The 22,538-nt window shown below is 48.1% G+C and overlaps 1 protein-coding gene across 1 annotated transcript; it reads left to right on the top strand.

The window, feature by feature from the left end:
• Positions 1-27: 27 nt before the first annotated feature.
• JPT2 (Jupiter microtubule associated homolog 2) lies at positions 28-21,122 on the top strand. The gene is made up of 5 exons (XM_033236252.1): positions 28-146; positions 7,195-7,343; positions 14,367-14,509; positions 17,562-17,610; positions 18,531-21,122. Exons 1-5 carry the CDS (start codon positions 103-105, stop codon positions 18,716-18,718), a joined length of 573 nt encoding a protein of 190 aa, XP_033092143.1. The 5' UTR covers positions 28-102; the 3' UTR covers positions 18,719-21,122.
• Positions 21,123-22,538: the final 1,416 nt, after the last annotated feature.

Genomic DNA, 22,538 nt, shown 5'->3' with positions numbered 1-22,538 from the left:
GATTGGCGTCTTGGCGCCCAATGGGCGCTGGCGGGCGGCCTGGGTACCTGTGCTGGGCGGGCGGGAACGGCGCGCGGCGAGCTGAGGGTGGCGGCGGTCGACATGTTCCGGGGCCCGGAGAGCGAGGGCGGCCGCGCCGGCTCCAGGTGCGGCGCGGGGCACACGGGAGGCAGGCGGGAAGCGCGACCACGTGGCGGGAGCGGTCGAGCCCTGGGCCTCCACGAGTTGCGTGGGGTTGGGGTGGGGTTGAGGGGGCGACGCGACCTCACAGAGGCCCCCAGGGCCGCCGCCCGCCTCTCTGCGCCGCCGCCGCCCGACTGAGGCCCGAAGCCCGAGGGGCTGCTCGCCGAGGCCCGAGCTGTGGAGAGCTGCCCGCGACCGAGGCCGAGGGCGGGGAGGGGCGCCCGGGCTCTGGGAACAAAGCTGTGTGGAGGGCGGGCTGCGCTCCCTCGCGCCTGGGCGTCCGCGTTCCGTGGGGTGCGTTCCGTGGGGGGTTCCCCGGGGGTGGGGTGTGCCCGTGGGTGCGGCCCAGTCTGTGGGGTGCGTGTCCATGTTCCCTGGGGGGTGGGTGTCCCTAAGGGGGTGTGCGGCGGTGTGTTTGTGGGGTGTGTCTGGCGGTGCCCCCCTTCATGTGTGTGTGGCCGTGTTCCCTGCCCGTGTCCCTGGTGTGTGTGGCCTGTGCCATGCCCATGGGCGCGCTTCCACTAGTTCATGTGAGTCCGCTTCCTGTGGAAAGTGCCAGGGTGTCTGGGGAAGTCAGTTCTGTCTCCTTTAATCCTCAACCTGGGAAGGTGGGTGGCGCTCCTGGGCTTCGCTGTGGGAAGAAGTGGATTGGGACAAAGATTTCCTGACTCATGTTTTACAGCCAGGAACGCTCAGCACACTTTTCTCGTGTTTTTGAACTTTTAAAGCACTCCTTGGGTACTGGGACTCACATAAATTAGAGTGACAGAGCTTACAGGGTCTTTCGTCCACTGAAGCAGTGAGCTTGCATTGTGAAGTTTGGGTCTTCACATGCCTGAGGTTTTCTGTATGATGAGCCCCTCTGTGGCACAGCCTCGCGGGAGAAGTAGAAGAGAATGTGTGTGCCGTGGCGGTTAAGACAAATACTGTGTTGCTTCTCGGTCTTTTGGCTAAGATCAAGTGAAGACAAATACTATATCGAATAAATACTAAATAAAAGAATTGCTCCAACTTGCTAAAATTAAAAACCCTTTAGATTGGCCAGGCGCAGTGACTCACGCCTGTAATCCCAGCACTTTGGGAATCCGAGGTGGGCGATCACCTTAGGTTGAGAGTTTGAGACCAGCCTGGCCAACATGGTGAAACCCCGTCTCTACTAAAAATACAAAGATGAGCCAGACATGGTGGCGTGTGCCTGTAGTCCCAGCTACTTGGAGAGGCTGAGGCAGGAGAATCACTTGAACCCAGAGACAGAGGTGGCAGTGAGCCGAGATCATGCCACTGCACTCCAGCCTGGGCGACAGAGCAAGACTCCATTTCAAAAAAAAAAAAAAAAAAAACCCTTTAGTTTTGAGGGAGTTAGGTCAGTATTCAGTAATACTTGTAACCAAATAATTAGCCCTGGCTGGGCACGGTGGCTCACGCCTGTAATCCCAGCACTTTGGAAGGCTAAGGCTGGTGGATCACGAGGTCAGGAGATTGAGACCATCCTGGCTAACACGGTGAAACCCCGTCTCTATTAAAAATACAAAAAAAATAGCCGGTTGTGGTGGTGGGCGCCTGTAGTCCCAGCTACTCCGGAGGCTGAGGCAGGAGAATGGTGTGAACTCGGGGGGTGGAGCTTACAGTGAGCCGAGATCACACCACTGGACTCCAGCCTGGATGACAGAGTGAGACTCTGTCTCAAAAAAAAACAGCCCTTAATCCATGTAACAGTGATTATTTCTCACACCTAGGTCTGCACCAATGTGGGCCCAGAAGTTTACACTCGAGTGCTCAGAGCACATCTGGTTTCTGGTTTCTGATTCCTGATGGCCAGGGTTTTGCACCACCCACACCAGTGGCGTGAGGAACTGTGTCCCCAGCCCTGTCCCAGTTGTGTGCATTTAGTACGTTTCTTTTTGTTTGTGCCGCCTGGCACTGGCTGCCCAGTAAATAATGGTGTTTATTATCACCTTGAGTGACACCGATATCTTATGTTGACTAGCACACTCCACAAGTTAGCTGCAGAGGTGCGATGCTAAAGTCAGATTCACACTACTTTGGGAGATTCGTTTCTGGACAGGATGTTGGGAAAGGGAGAAAGATCTTCCTTTTAGGATGGTGAGGAAGGAAAGCTGGTCTGAACTGGAATGATGAGATATCACTGGAAGCTTCTGCTTGGGGTCCACTGGAAGTTGCACGTTTGCCATTCATCTGAATGGGGTTGAGTTGCAGGGCGGGTGCCTTGTAAGCGTCACACTTTGTTTTGCTGTGAAGGGAATGAAGTGGTGTCTGTAAGATTACCCAGCCAGGTTTTCCTCTCTTGAGACCTTACATCTCTTGTTTTCTTACTGAGGGATTATCTTGTGTTAAAGGGATTTTGTAAAAGCATTATGCTTTAGCCATGATTAACCTGAGATCTTCCTTTAAGCTGTAACATTGATATTTGTAAGGAATTTAATCTGAGTTTATTTCTCACTGCTTCTCTTTAAGACTGACCAGTCCCCTAATCCTTTCTGAAACTCGGGGATGAACTGTTAGAGAGGGTCAGGAGCGTGGAGACCCCCCCACCAAGGAGGACCACACAGGTTTTCCCTCCCTCTCCAGTGCTGCAGTCCACTCCAGCTGTGTGAAGTTTTTCTTCTCCTGTGCACTTGAGTTTCTGTTGTGTGTTTTGAATATCTTCACTGAAATATATTGAAGGGGTACTACAAGAGGCAAAAACAATTGGGAAGCACCCCCCACCCACATTGTGAATTTGTCCCCAAATGTGTGAGTTCTAGCATTCCCCTCCCCCTACTAGTGTCATGGTGGTAAGTGTGCCTGTAGCCTAGAGAAGGCCACACTGCGCCATTGTTGTTGGGCTGTTTTGATTGAAAGGTCTATTGAACACTCAGTTCCATTCATCCGAGACCCCTTTGAGGCAGCCCAGTCCTGCAGTCTGTGTGAAACCTGCAGCAGGACCTGTTGCCTTTGTGATCGAGATGGCCGCTGCCCCTTCCCTGGGGCTGGGTCTGTATGTGCCATCATTTCTGCTAAAACATTCTTTGGTACCACTTTTTTTTCTTTGCTTGTTTTCAAATAAAATTCAGAAAAGCACATAGAACAATGTTAAATATTGTATTTCACCCCAAAGTAACACTAGTCATTTCAAGTAACTACCACTCACCTCCTGCGCCCATTGGTACCCTTTCCACATGGAGGCCACAGACTCAATTTGGGTTTCACCTCTTCCGAATTTTGGAGCCCTGATGGCACCTGGTGTCTGTCACATCACTCACACGGACCCTGAAACCACCTGTGATAGCTCCAGCTCTCCTGTCCCTGAAACCACCTGTGATAGCTCCAGCTCTCCTGTTTAAACCTGAAGCTCCTCCGGGGTGAGGACTTGCTCCTTCCTCCATCTACAGCGTCTGGGGAAGGATTGCCAGTGGTGGTGCTCAAGAAATGTGCAGGTTGAACGGAAGCAAGGGTGAAAGGCAGAGGAGGCAGGAGACTGTGAATGCAGGGAGTGTGGGGTCAGGAAAGAGTCCTAGAGAGCTTGCAGTCAAGGCGAGTCTACCTGGAATTGGATCTGACAGTTTGTGGCACCTTGAGGGCTTGAGAGAAGAGCCATGTTTCAAATAAGTCAGTAAAAGGAATTATAGCTCATGCTCAGCTCACATGAGACTTGATGATAAATTCTGTTCAGTTCTAAAGATTACAGACCTTCATCCCTTATTTCCAAAGAGAGAACTATAGAGACCCACGCATGTATAGACCTGCTACACTAGTCAAGAAAAATCATGCAGAATTGGCTGGGCACAGTGGCTCACGCCTATAATCCCAGTACTCTGGGAGGCTGAGGCAGGCGGATCACTTGATGTCAGGAGTTTGAGACCAGCCTGGCCAACATGGTGAAACCCCATGTGTACTAAAAATACAAAACAATAGCCAGGCACAGTGATGCGCACCTGTAATCCCAGCTACTTGGAAGGCTGAGGCAGGAGAATTGCTTGAACCCGGGAGGTGGAGGTTGCAGTGAGCTGAGATCGCGTCACCGTATTCCAGCCTGGTAACAGAGCAAGACTCCATCTCAAAAAAATAAAATAGGCCAGACGCAGTGGCTCATGCCTGTAATCCCAGCACTTTGGGAGGCTGTGGTGGGTGGATCACCTGAGGTCAGAAGTTCAAGACCAACCTGGCCAACATGGTGAAACCCCGTCTCTACTAAAAATAGAAAAATTAGCCGGGCATGGTGATGGGCGTCTGTAGTCCCAGCTACTTGGGAGCCTGAGGGAGGAGAATTGCTGGAACCCAGGAGGTGGAGGTTGCAGTGAGCCGAGATTGTGCTGTTGCATGCTGGCCTGGGCAACAAGAGCGAGACTTCGTCTCAAAAAGAAAGCATGCAGAATTACCAGGGCTGTGTAATTCAAAAATGGATATGGAAGTCAGATGGCCTTATGGCCACTATCAGAGCACCTCACCTAAAATCTTGTTAAGTCACCCCCCGCAACCACCCTTTATTTTTTTTCCTTTTGTTGAAACAAGGTCTCACTCTTTCGCCCAGGCTGGTGTACAGTGATGCAATCATGGTTCACTGCAGCTTTGACCTCCTGGGCTCAAGCCTGCCTCAGCCTCCCGAGTAGCTGGGACTACAGGCGCATTCCACCACACCTGGCTAATTTTTGTATTTTGTTTTTTTTTTGTTTTGTTTTGTTTTTTGTTTTTTTTTTTGAGACAGAGTCTCGCTCTGTCGCCCAGGCTGGAGTGCAGAGGCCGGATCTCAGCTCACTGCAAGCTCCGCCTCCCGGGTTTATGCCATTCTCCTGCCTCAGCCTCCCGAGTAGCTGGGACTACAGGCGCCCGCCGCTTCGCCCGGCTATTTTGTATTTTTTAGTAGAGACGGGGTTTCACCATGTTAGCCAGGATGGTCTTGATCTCCTGACCTCGTGATCCGCCCGTCTCGGCCTCCCAAAGTGCTGGGATTACAGGCTTGAGCCACCGCGCCCGGCCTAATTTTTGTATTTTAAAAAATAATTTTTCTCCAGTGTACCTGTCTTTTTTTCTCCCTCCTCAAATCCTCCAGGAAATGGCGACTGCTGACAGGAAGTTTGGCATCCACCTCCCCCAACCTCCTGGGTGGACAGGGGCCCTGGGCACCACTTCAGAGGTCTGCCAGCACACGCTTGGCTTTTAGGGTAGAGTAGCCAGCCCGTGGGTCTCTGCAGGCGGAGACTGAGGCACTCTCTGCCTTCCTGCAGGAGATCTGAGAATTCCATTCACATCCAATCACGAGGAGCCCTCAAAGCTCTTTCTAGCTCTTTTGAGGAGAAAGTGTTATTTTTGTTAACTAAACCTTGAGTGGTCAGTGTTTGCAAAGCTGTCCAGTGAGATCTAACCTCATGTCATAGTTTTTGTGTGATGTTGAGCCCTGTAATTTAAAGTACAGTCATCCTTGGGTATCTTGCGGGAGTTGGTTCCAGGACCCCCAGGATACCGGAATCCAAGGATGTGTAAGTCCTTGATATAAAGTGGTGTAGTGTTTGCATATAACCTATACACATCCTCCCATGTGCTTTTAAATCATCTCTAGGTTACAAGGTTACACGTAATACCGTTCGGGGTCCCTGACTTCTCGCAACACCTAATACTATGCAAATAGTTCTTATACCGTATTACCTAGGGAATAATGACAGAAAAGTAGTATATAGATGTTCAGTATAGATGCAACCATCCTTATATTTCTGACATTTTGATCTGAGGTTGCTTGAATCCATGGAAGCAGAGCCCATGGATACAGAGGTCTGACTTTGTTTCTAAACGTCTGGGATCACAGACAGTCCCTTCGCTTAGGAACAGTGAAAGAGCATGAGCCACTCGCTGGTTTAAATCTCACTTTCAGTAAGCCTTTCTCAAATGCATTTAAAAAGTTTTTCCAGTTGTTCTGAATTCAGCGTTTTACGGGTTTGCGAATATAGAAGATGCTCTGGGAATAGAGCTTTGGGGCAATTCCTTATTAGTTTTTAAGTTTGAGTTTTGCAATAAAAAGTGTTTCAAGAGCCGGGTGCGGTGGCTCACACCTGTAATCCCAACACTTTGAGAGACTGAAACAGGTGGATCACCCAAGGTCGGGAGTTTGAGACCAGCCTGACCAACATGGCAAAACCCCGTCTCTACTAAAAATACAAAATTAGCCAGGTGTGGTGGCGCATGCCTGTAATCCCAGCTACTCAGAAGGCTGAGGCAGGAGAATTGCTTGAACCCAGGAGGCGGTGGTTGCGGTGAGCCAGGATCGAGCCATTGCACTCCATCCTGGGCAACAAGAGCGAAACTCCGTCTCAAACAAAACAAAAACAAACAAACAAACTAGTCAGGTGTGGTGGTAGACACCTATAATCTGAGCTACTCGGGAGGCAAATATAGGAAAATCACTTGAACCCACTAGACAGAGGTTACAGTGAGCCAAGATTGTGCCACTGCACTCCAGCCTGGGCAACAGAGCAAGACTCCATCTCAAAAAAAAAAAAAAAAAAAAGAATACTTTGGGAACCTAAAGAGCAGTAAGAAAAGTCTGACATCTGTAAACTAGTCATACCAGTATTAACTAATGGTGGTGTGTGATTTCTTAGTAGATGTTAAGAAAATACTTTTGCTGGGTGTGGTGGCTCATACCTGTAATCGCAGCGCTTTGGGAGGCCAGGGTGGGCGGATCACTTGAGCTTAGGAGTTCGAGATGACTAACTTTGGCAACATTTAGAAACCCCATCTCTACTAAAAATACAAAAAATTAGCCAGCTGTGGTGGCGGGTGCCTGTAATCCCAGCTACTCAGGAGGCTGAGGTGGGAGGATTACTTGAGCCCAGGAGGCAGAGGTTGCAGTGAGCCAAAATCACGTCACTGCACTCCAGCCTGGGTGACAGAATAAGACCTTGTCTCAAAAAGAAAAAAAAAGAATACTTTTACCCTGTCTAGTTGTGCCAAAATCCTTGCACAGTGACAAGCTTTCAGGTCTGCCATCAGTAATTGGCATGTACTCTGTGCTTATAGGGCCATGAAGCCCCCAGGAGGAGAATCGAGCAATCTTTTTGGAAGTCCAGAAGAAGCTACTCCTTCCAGCAGGCCTAATAGGATGGCATCTAATATTTTTGGACCAACAGAAGAACCTCAGAACATACCCAAGAGGACAAATCCTCCAGGTATGGGCCTTTGGAAATCCTTCATCCTTTGGCCTCTACGATTCTCTTTTGAAAATATTTTCTGTTTCTTTATACTGATCCTTTCCCATATTTTCTGGTTCAGGTAATTACTTGTCATCAGAGTTCTTCCAAAATGAAAATGTTCTGATTTGTACTTTCTCTCTTGAAGGTGGCTTGAGTAGTCTTGAATTCTCCATCTGTTCTCGAGACTTTGGTTGAATGCAGGCACTGAGGACACAAAGGTGGACAAGGGCTTCTGGTTCCTGCCAGGGAGCCGCTCCCAGTTGTTCCATCGACCCCCTTGAGATTCCTGAAATTATGTGCAAATTGTGCATTTAAACATTTTTCCTAGGGAGGGAAAGTGTTTTTAATCAGATTATCAGTGGGATTGAAACTCTTAACAAGGAAGAATTGATCTAGCACACATCTACATAGTTCTTCAGTATTTACCCCACCTCCTAGTGGTTACAGTGGGAGGGACTCTTTGAAAAAGGTTTCTTGGCACTTTGGGAGGCTGAGGCTGGCGGATCACGAGGTCAGGAGATTGAGACCATTCTGGCTAACATGGTGAAACCCCAACTCTACTAAAAAAAAAAAAAAGAAAAAAAAAATTAGCCGGGCGTGGTGGCGGGCACCTTTAGTCCCAGCTACTCAGGAGGCTGAGGCAGGAGAATGGTGTGAACCCAGGAGTCAGAGGTTGCAGTGAGCCGAGATCGCACCACTGCACTCCAGCCTAGGTGACAGAGCGAGACTCCGTCTCAAAAAAAAAGAAAAGAGAAAAGAAAAAGATTTATCAGCTGGGCACAGTGGCTCATGCCTGTAATCCCAGCACTTTGGGAGGCTGAGGCGGGTGGATCATGAGGTCAGGAGTTTGAGACCAGCCTGGCCGACATGGCGAAACTCCATTTCTACTAAAAATACAAAAATTAGCTGGGTGTGGCGGTACACGCCCATAATCCCAGCTATTGAGAAGGCTGAGGCAGGAGAATCACTTGAACCCGGGAGGCGGAGGTGGCAGTGAGCCAAAATCACGCTAGACTCCGTCTCAAAAAAAGAGAAACAAAAAGGTTTCTCTTGGCTGATAGACTGTCCAGTTGAATAACCACACAGTGGAGGTTACCTGAATGGCTTTCCCCTGTCTGTACAGGAGGGGAAAGCGCAGTCTCTTCCATTCTTAGAAGGTTTGAGAGGCCATGCTCAGGTGTCATTGTGTCAGGCAGGTCCTGAATCAGAGCCAGATCCACTCCCGACCTTACCCAGTTTTGGGGTACCAATATTTCCTGACCAAATGTAGAGAAAAAAAGTAGTAGATCCAGAAGCTGGTTTTTTCTTTTGTTTTTTTTTCTGTTTGGAGACAGGGTCTCACTCTGTCGCCCCGGCTGGAGTGCAGTGGCACCATCATGACTCACTGCATGCAGCCTTGACTTCCCAGGCTCAGGTGACCCTTTTTCCTCAGCCTCCTGAGTGGCTGGGACTACAGGCGTATACCACCATGCTTAGCTAGGTTTTTTTGTATTTTTTGTGGAGACAGGGTTTAACCATGTTGCCTAGGCTGGTCTGGAACTCCTGGGCTCAAGCCATCTGCTCACCTCGGTCTCTCAAATTGCTGAGATTACAGACATGCACCTTTGTGCCCAGCCGAAGCTAGGTTTGCTGCTTGCCTTTTGTTGTTGTTGTTGTTGTTGTTGTTTTTGGTCTGTTTGGTTGCTTTTTTGGATGTAGTTAGAGAAGTGAGTGTTTTTTATTAAGTGACTAACATTCTCATTGTTTCCGGTTTATGAATTTAGGCCCAAGGACTCCTGCGTGTCCTTTTTAGAAAGGATAGCAGAATAAAATACATCCCATGCAAGACAGAATCCTAACTGAGGCGTTTCCAGGTGTACGAGTCTGCTCACTTGGCCGCTACTCAGCAGAATCATGTCTGGAGCTGTCTCTAGAGTGCTCTGTGGAAGGCAGGTGGTACTACTTTGCCCATTCCACATAGTCTCATGCCCGGGGGGAGCCCAGCCCCTTGCAGCTGGTGAGCCAGCCTCCACTCCCGGTCACAGTGTGTGGTGTCAGCTATCATGGGGCCCCATGCCAGGTTCCTGCTTCTCACAGTCCTTCTCACGGTTGTTGGGAGTTTTTCTATCCCTCCAGTGTTCTTCGAAGACAGTTTGTGATGTATTATCAAGGGAAGCCTGAAAGGGAAACTGGTCACCACCCAACGAGATCTGGAGTCCTGCCCTCTTTCTACATTTCGTCACACAGACCTAGCCCCACAGCCCTCTAGTTACACGGCCTGATTGAGAAAAGTATGCAGAGGCTGAGTGTGTGTGTAACAGACCACATCATAGCCATCGAACATTTATCAATTCCCATTTAGGGTTTCAGTGAATCTTCGGTAGTCTGTGTGTTCTTTGTTGGTCGCCTGGTTTAGATGTTCCGTGAATTGTTTTTCTTCTTCTAGCATTGATGACGGACATCTATGAATTGTTAATATTTACCGGGGGCTGTGCTGAGTGCTTTACATGTGTATTTTTCATTTGGTCTTTGCTGTAACTAGGAGTAGGTGGTTTTGCTCCTTTCACAGAGGAGGATACTGAGGCTCGGAAAAGGTCACTGGCATGCATAAATCCCAAGCTAGTCAGTAGCAGAGCTAGCCTTTGAATCGGGGTTTTTCTGACTCCAGATTCCATGCCTTAAACTGACCTCCTGAATGTATCCACTGGGATAAATTTTTCAAAATGGAATTGGTGGATCAGATGGTATATGAGTTTAAAATATGGATAGATATTTCCAACCAGTTTTTCAAGGCATTGCCCGGTGTTTACCTATCTTGTGTATGTGCTTATTTGCACCAACAGTATTTATCTTTTAGTTTTGCTTTTTAAAACAAATCTTGTAGGCCAGGTGCGGTGGCTCATGCCTATAATCCCAGCATTTTGGGAGGCTGAGGTGGGAGGATTGCCTGAGCCCAGGAGTTTGAAACTGGCTTGGGCAACATAGCGGGGCCCAATCTCCCAAATAAATAAATGATATTTTTAAAAACAAAATAACACAGAGCCCTTGGAAATCGAAAATCTAGCAGGAGGAGAAAACATCTCTCGAGGTTATCCTCAATTATTAGTGAATTTAGGCATGTTTTCTTGCTTCAAAGCTGAATTTATTTTTCAAGTAAAATGGTAATAGACATATGCAGTATGACCTCCTAGTTAAGAAGGTCAGAAGCAGAGGTACATTGTTTGGGGTTGCACGTATACGTGGTAAAAATGTTTGTGGTTTCCACAAAATTGAGGAGTGTGGTAACCTTGGGTGAGCGGGAAGGAACACAGGAGTTTCTGGGAACGGGCACTGTTCTCAATGACCTGGGCAGTGGTTACCTGGTGTCTACCCTGTAGTTATTTGTGATAGTTAATGTCTTTCAGACTTTTCTGTGTTATCTTTCACAGTTTATTTTTTTTAAAATGAGTGGTGTCTTTGGCCAAAAACTATCTTCTATTTGAAAAAGCTGGAGTCACGTTTAAAAAAAAAAAAAAAAAAGTAAGCTGTTGTAGCACAGCCAGGAACAATGCAGTGGGACTGGGGTTGCACACATAGTTTCTCCGCCCCGCCCTGGGGTCCTGACGTGCTTGTTGACACAGCCCCGCAGCATTGCCAAGGGCTTACTCAGCAGGCCAGGACTGTTCTAACCACTTCACCTGAATTTACTTGTTTAAGCCTCACCGGTGACCCTAGGTAGGTATTATTATTTATCACTTTATTTTGTTTTGTTGGTTTTTTGAGACAGGATCTCAATGTGTCACCCAGGCTTCAGTGCAGTGGCAGAATCACAGCTCACCGTCTCCAACTTCTGAGCTCAGGCAATCCTCCCACCTCAACCTTCTGAGTAGCAGGACCACAGGCTAATTTTAAAATGTTTTTGCAGAGACAAGCGCTCACTTGTTTCCCAGGCTAGTCTTGAACTCCTGGACTCAAGCAGTCCTCCCACCTTGGCCTCCCGTTGTGCTAAGATTACAGGTGTGAGCCGATGCACTTGGACTGTTTGTTACCTTTTTACAGTTAAGAAGATGGAGATGAAAGAAGGTTGACATAACTTGTCCGGAGTCTCACAGTTAATGAGCAGCTGAGCAGAGACTCTGACCCAGGCAGTCTGGCCACAGGACACTCTCCCCACTGTGCTGTGCTGCTTTCCCTGGCCAGGGGTTTCAAGCTTGGGGACTGTGGGTCCCTGGGAGGTCCATGGCTGAGGTTCAGAAGGTTTATAAACACCATGAAGTCATATGAAAAATGTACACATTTTTCTGCAGGGCGGGTCCCACATATCCCCAGATGTTCTGTTACCACCTGCAAAAGGCAGACACACTCCCACCCGAGCCCCCACTTGCTGTACTCTGTTACAGTCCTCCTTGTCAATGCGCTCTGTGCTCCTAGAACTGGTGTCCCAGAAAGCCACCCTGCTTTAGGCCCCACCCCAGCAGTGGGGCCCTCAAGAGGGTCTGAAGATGAGCAGGTGCACAGACCCCCAGCCGAGCCTCATCTCCACACGAGCAGGCATGGGCTCTTCATCTGGTTGCTTCTGTGGAGCAGTGTGGATTGTTAACACTAGGAAGTAACCGTTAAAAATGTATTTTTTTCCTGTAACCAGATTGCTGTAACTATACACTAACTGTGTGTGAAAAAAGTTGTAGTCCTGCTAAAAGCTCCTCTGTCCCTGCCTATATAAATGAAACTCTTTTTTTTTTTTTTTTTGAGACGGAGTCTCGCTCTGTCACCCAAGCTGGAGTGCATGGCCAGATCTCAGCTCACTGCAAGCTCCGCTCCGGGTTCACGCCATTCTCCTGCCTCAGCCTCCCGAGTAGCTGGGACTACAGGCGCCCGCCACCTCGCCCGGCTAGTTTTTTGTATTTTTTTAGTAGAGACGGGGTTTCACCTTGTTAGCCAGGATGGTCTCGATCTCCTGACCTTGTGATTCGCCCGCCTCGGCCTCCCAAAGTGCTGGGATTACAATAAATGAAACTCTTAATGTCCCTACTTCAGAACACTGACTCCATTCCTTTGGAGTTGGTGTTTCCAGGTGGGCTGTCCTCAGTCATTACACATGAATAAACTCTCTTTAAGTTAAATAAATCAATTTACAAAATTTAATTTTTCGAGAACAGAAAATGCAGAAGATCGGCCGGGCGCGGGGGCTCAAGCCTGTAATCCCAGCACTTTGGGAGGTCGAGACGGGCGGATCACGAAGTCAGGAGATCGAGACCATCCTGGCTAACATGGTGAAACCCCGTCTCTACTAAAAAAATACAAAAAACTAGCCGGGCGAGGTGGCAGGCGCCTGTAGTCCCAGTTACTCGGGAGGCTGAGGCAGGAGAATGGCGTGAACTCGGGAGGCGGAGCTTGCAGTGAGCCCAGATCGCACCAGTGCACTCCAGCCTGGGCAACAGAGCGAGACTCCATCTCAAAAAAAAAAAAGGAAAAAAAAGAAAATGCAAAAGATCAAAACTCTGTAAACAAAAAAAGGAGACTGTGTTAAGCAGTGTTGAGCTCCTGCATTCCCGCAGTCCTGTTTCTTCACACATGTCAGTATCCCCTGTAGGTAACTGCTTTTCTTCAGATAAAAGCAAATAAGAACACCCCCCGCTTTTACATGAAAACATTGCATGCTGTATGGATGGTCTGCATCCTTGTGTTTTCACTGGACAATGCATATAGATACCTCTTTATGAGTGCATAGAAAATAGGGTTAACGGCTGGGCGTGGTGGCTCACGCCTGTAATCCCAGCACTTTGGGAGGCTGAGGCAGGTGGATCACGAGGTCAGGAGATGGAGACCATCCTGGTGAACACAGTGAAATCTCGTCTCCACTAAAAATACAAAAAAAATTAGCCGGGCGCGGTGGCGGAGGCCTGTAGTCCCAGCTACTTGGGAGACTGAGGCAGGAGAATGGCATGAACCCGGGAGGTGGAGGTTGCAGTGAGCCGAGATCGCGCCACTGCACTCCAGCCTGGGTGACAGAGCAAGACTCCGTCTCAAAAAAAAAAAAAAAAGAAAATAGGGCTAACATGTTTATTTCCATCCCAGGCACTGTTGTAAGCATTTGACATACGGCTACAGTAACTCACTGAGCTTTCTTCCAGTCCTGTGAGGGAGTCCTTTTATTATCCCCATTCCACAGATGAGGACTGTGGGACACACAAAGGCCAAGTAACTTTCACAGGATCACACAGCAAGTTAGCAGAATGCATCATCTTTCCTCTTAGATTATAAGTTCTTGGTGCACCAGGGGCATGATTTTAATGACACCAACCTCCGTTTAGCACTTTATCAAAAGCGGGTGCTTGGTGTTTGCTGAGTGAACAGGTGGTCCGTTGGTCCCACAGGGTAGCCATCTTTCTGTAGAACATTGGGCACAGGCATTTATGCTGAACATCTATCCCTTAGTCACCTGCTACTAGGAAGTTACATCTTAGATGCACACTTTCATTATGGCTTATCAAGTCACTTACAGTTGGCAACAAAGATGTTACGTGTCTGTAATTTGCTGACATATCTAGTCGCTGGAAGTACTGGCCAGAATGAGGTCAGAAGAATGACTAATAAATATTTTCAGGGTGGCAGATTTCCCTTGAATAGGGCATGTTATTAAATTCAAAACTCTATCTGGGGACTTAAACATTTAGCTGTTTATTTTTAATCTACTGAAGAACTCTTCATGGGTTTTGTGACCAGCACCAACAGGAAAGCATTGAAGTGTTCAAAGTTAAGGAAATTCTTGAGGGAAAATCTGCAGTTGGATGCCATCTCACCTCTAGAGGCCAGCCTAGATCAGCTCAGTTCTAGACATGAGGGCTGCAGGCAGGCCCCTGATACAGCCGTGGTTTTGACATAGATCTTCAGGGGTTTCGGTCTGAGCATCCTGCCCTGTTGGCCTGGAGCTCAGGGCTGGCACTAGGGGTTACTATGAGAGGAGGTCTGTAAAGCCCTGCAGGTGTGGGGGGTGCGATGGACGTCTGGTTGCTCAGTGTTCTGTGATGGTTTCTGCAGGGGGTAAAGGAAGTGGTATCTTTGACGAATCAACGCCCGTGCAGACTCGACAGCACCTGAACCCACCTGGAGGGAAGACCAGTGACATTTTTGGGTCTCCGGTGACTGCTACTTCACGCTTGGCACACCCAAACAAACCCAAGGTACGGACAGCATTCCGACATGACAGAGCAGCAGCAGGTATGCCAGGTACTCTTTCTAAAAAGGCTCCAAGGCAGATGTGACATGTTTTTAGGGAGAATCATGGTGGTTGATGTGGATTGTCCTGGATGCAAAAGCATTAGTCATCGAGTTTGGAAGTTCCCCTGCGTCACCCAGGAAACAGTCCAGCCTTGTGCTGACTGAAGCTGTGGGGTAAGCTGCTCCTGTGCCGGTGGCGGACGCCCACTGCCCACGGGCTGCGGCGGCTCCTCACTGCAGCGCTGTGGGGTGCGGAGAAGAGAGGGAACAGAATGTGCAGCAGAGGAACCGGGCCCTTGTCCGTCTTCCACTCTTCCTGTTTCATCTTGGAAAGGAAAAGCGACAGTTCTTTTTTGATGGGCTTTTCCCCACACAGTTGAGGTCCTCAACTGGTTACCTGTGCAGATTGTCAGCACTTGACTAAAGCGTAGCTGACGCCTCTGACCCAGTAATGGCATCAGTAGAATAAGACAAGTGACCTGGAAAGGAGAGGAACGCCTGAGCAATGTGACCTCGGGCATGGCCTTAGCAGGGATCAGTTAGATCTGCAGCCTCCCTGGGCTATGGTGGAGGACTTGCCTAGGCCAGTCTCAGCTTCCCTGAGGACCAGAGCCTGCACTGCCTTAGCTTGGAAATTAGTTTGAGTGGTGGCATAACATTTCTAGGGTTTACTGCAGCCACCATTCGTCAGTAAGAAAGGCCAGGATTTATTACTAACATAATTAGCAATATTTTTTAATATGTTTATTCACTTTTCTACCTTTTTTGTGGTTAAAAAATATGGTCGCGTTCCCTAAAGCAGAAAATTCTTAAAATAAAATTCGTAACCATTTCTGGAGTTACTTAAGCTTAGAAAACTGCTGCACATTTATCGGTTTATATGCTGGAAGATGGCCCATTGAAGAATTGAAATGGAAATGTAGACAGAAAGGAGAGGACATGAGTGGATGAGAGTGTCGACTGCGGCCAGCCTGGTTTAGATTGCCCTACATCTCTCTTGTGCTGGCGTCTCTGCAGCGACATCTCTTTCCATTGTAAAGTCTTATAGGACCCGTTAGACTCTGCTGAGGTTGGTTGGGTTTTTTTGTTTGTTTGTTTTCTTTGAGACAGAGTCTCATTCTGTCGCCCAGGCTGGAGTGCGGTGGCACGATCTCAGCTCACTGCAGCCACTATTTCCCGGGTTCAAGCAGTTCTGCCTCAGCCTCCCAAGTGGCCAGTATTACAGGCGTGCACCAACATGTTCGGCTAATTGTTGTATTTTTAGAAGAGATGGAGTTTCACCATGTTGGCCAGGCTAGTCTTGAACTCCTGGCCTCAAGTGATCCACCTGCCTCAACCTCCCAAAGTGCTGGGATTACACACGTGAGCCACTGTGCCCAGCCATGCTGTCTGAGTTATTTTCAAGAGAGCATCTCTTTGGGAAGTATCTTTGGGGGCTTTACTACAAGCTGAACTTTGGCCAGATCAGAAATGTCCTAAAAGTCAGCAATTCGGCCGAGCGCAGTGGCTCACGCCTGTAATCCCACCACTTTGGGAGGCCGAGACAGGTGGATCATGAGGTCAGGAGATCAAGACCATCCTGGCTAACATGGTGAAACCCCATCTCTACTAATAAAAAGGACCTGGGCGTGGTGGCGGGCGCCTGTAGTCCCAGCTGCTCGGGAGGCTGAGGCAGGAGAACTGTTTGAACCCAGAAGGCAGTGGGCACAGTGAGCCAAGATCACGCCACTGCACTCCAGCCTGGAAGACAGAGTGAGACTGTCTCAAAAAAAAAAAGTGAAAAGGCAGCCCACAAAATGGGAGAAAATATTTGCAAATCATATTTGATAAGGGGTTACTATCCAGAATATATAAAGAATGCCTACAACTCAACAACAAAATAACAAACCCGATTCAGAAATGGCAGTAGACTTGAATATACATTGCTCCAAAGAAGAGATACAAGCAGCCAAAAACCACCTGAAAATATGCACAGTGTCATTAGTAATTGGGGACATGCACATCAGAAACCCGTGAGATGCCAGTGCATGCCTGCTCAGATCGTGTGATGTAAAAAATGGAAAATAAGAGTTAGTGAGGATGCGGAGAAACTGGAACCCTCAGGCATTGCTGGTGGGAATGGAAAATGGTGCAATGGCTGTGGATACTGCCAGTTCTTCAGAATTAAGCAGGATTACCACATAACCAAATAATTCTGCTCTTAAGTGTGTACTCAAAAGACTTGAAAACAAGGAGTCAAACACTACATCCTTGCACCAGGATTATTCACAGTAGTCCAAGAGTGGGAATGACTCAGTCGTCCATCCACAGATGACTGGGGAAACAACATGTGGTCTGTCCATACAATGGAATATTAAAGGAATGGAGCATTGACACACGCTACAGCATGGATGAACCTTGAAAATATTATGCCAAGTATTTAAAAATTTGACTTTGAGACTGGGCACAGTGGCTCACGCCTATACTCCCAGCACTTTGGGAGGCTGAGGCAGGCAGATCACTTGAGCCCAGGAGTTTGAGACGAGCTGGGTAACGTGGCAAAAACCATGTCTCTACAAAAAATACAAAAAATAGCCGAGTGTGGTGGCTCACGCCTGTAGTCCCCACTACTCGGGAGGCTGAGGTGTGAGGATCGCTTCAGCCCAGGAGGTAGAGGCTGCAGTGAGCCGAGATCACAGCACCGCACTCCCACCTGAGTGACTGAACAAGCCTCTTGTCTCCAAAAAAAAAAGAGAATTGACTTTGATATTTAAGGAATCATTAATATTTGCAGTTTTGAGGGTGTTATTGTTACTTTTTAGAGGATGTTTTTAAGAGCTACATCTTGAAATATGTATGGATAAATGAAATACCAGATTTGTTTCAGAATAATCTGTAGAGGGTTTGCAGGGACTGAGGTCAGATGCACAAACATTTTTGTAAATTAAAAGATTATATGCCCTGGTTTTCATTGTCCATTTCAATGAGGGTAAAATTTTCTGAGTGAGTCCTGACTTGGTGGTTTGACTGTTGCAGGATCATGTTTTCTTATATGAAGGAGAAGGACCACAATCGGATCTTACAGGTGAGCTTTTGTTTTCTTTCCCTTCTCTTGAGTGGCCTCATTCTTTCTGGAAGAGCTGCTGCTGTGTCCCCTGAGAATGAAAGAGAGTCTTTCTCTGCACCTTCCTGATTAAAATAAGCTCGGGTGTGTCCACTGCAAGAGGATTCAGCATTTGAAGAAGGCTGCGGTGAAACCTTGGGACTTTGTTGTCTTGCTCATCAGCCTAGGCCCAGGGCCATGGGGTCGTCTCCCAGAAACGGATCTGTGTAGTGAAGGGCAGGCATCCCAAACTTACAGTGCACTCAAGGCCAAGCGCAGAGCTGGCAGAACTAATCGAGAAGAGAGGGGCCCAAGGGAGGGATGAGGAATGGGGAGGGTGTCTCCATGGTGGGTCACCCCCGGGAGTGAGCCACTGCTCAGGCTGAGCGGCAGACTTCGACTCTCCCTGCGGCCCTTTAGCCTGACTGTGGGCATCAGTTTCTGCCTTTGGGTCTCCATTTCCCTTAACTAATGACCAAGATTTGTGGGATTTCATTCACCTTAGAAAAGCCCAGTGTAACAGCCACAGGGCCTGCCTTTGCCTCGCTAAGCCCTTGGCTAGGACACATTTGCTCTCCTCCTCATGGTCACGCTCAGGGAGCTTGAGATGCAAGAAATGGTATCTAACAAGCAATATGAAGAAACAATTCACTTAGGAAGAAATCAAGGAGTATTTATAGTAGCAAGCCCCAACTTTATGCCCATTTCAAAACTGCATCTGCTAATTGCAATGAGTTGCTTGGGTACCAGATGAAAAGCCTGTCTGTATTGTCTTCTCTTTCCCAGTTACAGCGTGAATTTCTTGCAAGTTGCTCTATGACACACTGTTGATTTCCGCAGCCCGCCTGTCAGGGTCACGGGTTGCCTCTAACGCGATGGTGTGCTAACTTTGTGTCCCACAGCAGCAACAAGCATCCCAGCTGGAGCACAGCCAGGTGAGAAAGGCAGCGCCAAAGAAGCAGGCCTCGCCAAGGAGCAGGAGCCCACGCCCACAGTCGACAGCCATGAGCCCCGGCTGGGGCCGCGGCCTCGCTCTCACAACAAGGTCCTAAACCCGCCGGGAGGCAAATCCAGCATCTCCTTCTACTAAGAGAAGCCACTGCTCCACCTGGAGCCAGACCAGAAACTCAAGAGATAGGGTAGCAATGTTTTAATTTCCTTTTGCCCAAATGAGCGGGGTGGGAAGAGGGTTAGTCGTGTGTGAGCCTGGCTGCTCAGCGTCTCCACGGCCGTCTTGAGAGCTGCCTGGAGACCCGTGCCTTCCAGACGGCTGGGAGGTGCCTCTGTGGGGATGAAATGGGGCACCCCAACCATCGGTCGTGTGTAGTCCAGGTTTGAGAGGAACTGGAAGGGGGATGAGGGTGGGGAGGTGGGGCAGGGCATGGTCCTTGGATCAACAGTCTGCCAGCTGATTGGATGTCTAGGAATGACTGAAAGAAACCAAAACAACCTGTCTGCCGCTGCTGTGGAATGGAGGCGGCGTAAGCAGAAACACTAACGGTATATTGACCTCTTAGCAGAACGGCTTCCGTTCTGGAGACCACGGCTGCTGAATCCAGTGTCCCCACTTCATTTTACCCCCAGTGTATTTGTTCTGCAGTCTTTTCTTGAAACATCTTGATTGCTCTTCCTCGGCAGCTTTCAAAAAACCAAATAGTTGTTATTTGTCTTTTGCTTTATGGAAGATTTTTTTGGTGCCCTGACCCTCTGAAGTGCCCAGTTCCTGCTGTCTGAAACCTCGGCCTGATCTGATCTCATGTCAGAGGGCTGGTCTTGGTCCTTTACATGCCAGTTTTGCTTGTGAATTCTTCCTTTTTCCCTCTTACCAGCCTTAAGTCTAGGCCTTTGTTGTTCTCCAATGAGGTAGACAGTTCCCTTCACAAGCCACAGTTCTTCCCATAAATGAGGCCTACTGACCTCTGTGGGACTTTCAAAATCTATTCAGATACATCTAAGTAAGTGGCTTATTTAAGTTCTTCCTGTGTCTGTCTTTATTCCTTAATTGGTTGGTGGAAAGAAGAGATGCTTGGGAACCTTGGGTTCTTAGGTTTGGATTCTTTAATAATATCTAAAAAGCTATTTTTAAATACCAGCTTTACATAAATGATTGTTGACTCTGGTCTGTTTCTGACACCTTTCCAGAAAAAAGTCCATTGTTCAGGTACACCAAAGAGGAAGAAGAGCTGTGTAGGCCACCCTCTACAAAGCTTTATAAACCTCTGGATCTAACTCACAAACAAGCTTCCGGAAGAGACTACAGACCTTAGGCCAGGAGATGAAAGCGTTCAGTAGCAAAGTCACACCTGTCCAATTCCCTGAGCTTTGCTCACTCAGCTATTACGGGATGGCATAGGTGGTGGTGCTTTCATCTTCAGGCAGAAGCCCCTTCCCATCTCCCTAAAGGGCTGCAGGCTCAGTTCTCATGCTGTCCTTGGGTGGGCATCTGTTAACAGAGGAGAATGTCTGGGTGGTGGCAGCTTTGCTCTGAGTGCCTATAAAGCTAATGCTTGGTGCTAGAAACATCATCATTATTAAACTTTAGAAAAGCAGCAGCCATGTCCAGTCAGGCTCATGCTGCCTCTCAGTGCTTAAGTGCCTGCAGAAGCTGCCTGCCAAGCTCCCCTTCCTACACCTGGCACGCTGAGGGGTCTGCACAAGGCTTTGTCAACGAAAGACAGCTCCCCCCTTTTGATTGCCTGTAGACTTTGGAGCCAAGAAACACTGTGTGACTCTACACACACCTCATGTGGTTTAGCTTCAAAGTCATTAATGCAACTTAAAAGGAAACAGTTTAATGGTGGAAATGAACTACCATTTATAACTTCTTTTTTTTAATTGAGAAAATGATTCACGAATTCCAAATCAGATTGCCAGGAAGAAATAGGACATGACCATACTGGGCCCTGTGATTCTCCCAGCCCCTGCTGTCCACTAGGTGAGAGGAAAAACTCTTTACTTCTGCCCCTGGCAGGGACTTCTGGGTGATGGGAGAAACCAGAGATGGGAATGAGGAAAATACGAACTTTAGCAGAAGCCTCTGGGCAGCTGGGACGGAGCCCCGACGTTACTTTTCTCGCATCTCTCCTGCCGTCTTTCCCTCTGCGAGGCTGTGGGGCGGGGTTCAGAGTGCTTAATCTGGTCACTGGGAGAAGAGGAGTTCCTGCACATGCAAGTCCTGCTCTGTGGCTGTCATTTGCATTTGGGAGGTGTTCTGTATGTTTGTATGTTGGGGACTGCCTGTATTTGGAAGGTTTAAAACCTAGCATCCTGTTCTCACCCTCTAAGCTGCATTGAGAAATGACTTGTCTCTGTATTTGTATTAAGCCTTAACACTTTTCTTAAGTGCATTCGGTGCCAACATTTTTCTAGAGCTATACCAAAACAAAAAGCCTGTACTCACATCACAATGTCATTTTGATAGGAGCGTTTTGTTATTTTTACAAGGCAGAATGGGGTGTAACAGTTGAATTAAACTTAGCAAACATGTGCTCAGAGCCTTTGCTGTCAGTTGTGTGTGTCCCTTACAGTCCCTTCCCCCACAGCTCTTCTTGCTGAAAGGGTTTGCCTGTTTTGTTTCATTGTTTTGCCTTTAGCCAGAGGATGCCAGAATTAATCTTCTCAAAGCTTTGAGTAGAATAATTGGGGGAATAAGCCAGTTTTGTTTTCTGTTTCTGTTACTTAAGTGAAGGGTTTTTTTCCCTTGTATGCCACTTGTCCTAACATATCCTTAAGGTGTTTAACCTGCCTCTGACCTGGCTTGCAATGCATAGATGAGGAGAAGCAGAGAGCTTGTCATATTCAAGTCATGTCAAGAAAACAGGTGGGCATGGTGGCTCGGGCCTCTAGTCTTTGGGTCTTTGGGAGGCCAGGGTGGGAGGATTACTTGAGCTCAGGAGTTTGAGACCAGCCTAGACAACATACTGGGACCCTGTCTCTACAAAAAAAACTTTTTAAAATTAGCCGGGTGTGGTGGTGCATGCCTGTAGTCCCAGCTACTCTGGAGGCTGAGTGAGACAGGAGGATCACTTGAGACCAGGAGGTTGAGGGGCTGTAGTGAGTGATGATCATGCCACTGTACTTCAGCCTGGACCACAGAGCAAGACCCTGTGTCCAAAAAAAAAATTGAGTTTCTTTCCTTCTGATGTATTAGCTGTTTTCATATGTCCTCAGACATAGTTAATATCCTTACAGGCATTATGTGGATTCAGGGTAGACTTCTCAGACTGTGAGCCTGAGAGTCCCCCTCTAGAAGGCTCCACACCATTCTGCCTGCTAGATCGGGGCCAGATGAGATTAAAGTCAACGCTTGAGAAAGAAAACCAACACGCATTAACTGAAACACCATTTTCACTTGTTCATCTACAGGGTGTAGAGCGAATTCCAAGAACCTGGCTAGGCAATGACACACTAAGTTTCCTATTTCTAGCGGCTGCCAAAGCCATCAGCAAGCATGGAAACCTCTGAGAGTCACAACTCCTCTGTCTCCAGAGGCCTGGCACTGGCCAAATCTAGAAGGATGCAGGATGGCGCCACCTGGTACAGGGTGAGGGTGTGAAGAAGACCTCGAAGTGTTGCCACCTCAAGCCCCGTGCCTTGTCCAGGACTACACAGGCTCTTTTGATGTCAGATAACTTTGCTGTATGATCTTTGTGGTGTGCCTGGTGGGTCACACCCTGTCAGCGTGTAGATGCCTCCTCCCGTGCTGGCTGCTTAATTTCTTCTGCACTCATAATCCTTACCATCTTGAAAACCATCACTGAAATATTCCTGTTTTATGTGTGGCTACAAAGTGCCATCTAAAGATGCTCTCTAAAACTCAACTCATGAAGATGAGAGGAACATCACAGGGAACTGTGTGACTTCTTAGCAGGCATTAGGGCAGATACTTAGAAATTAAAGTTGAATTTAAG

Source organism: Trachypithecus francoisi, unplaced genomic scaffold (genome assembly GCF_009764315.1).
Source record: "Trachypithecus francoisi isolate TF-2019V2 unplaced genomic scaffold, Tfra_2.0 Lachesis_group15, whole genome shotgun sequence".
NCBI classification, from domain to species: Eukaryota; Metazoa; Chordata; class Mammalia; order Primates; family Cercopithecidae; genus Trachypithecus; species Trachypithecus francoisi.
The sequence above is the reverse complement of the archived record's forward strand: the minus strand, read 5'-3'. Positions and strand labels throughout refer to the sequence as shown.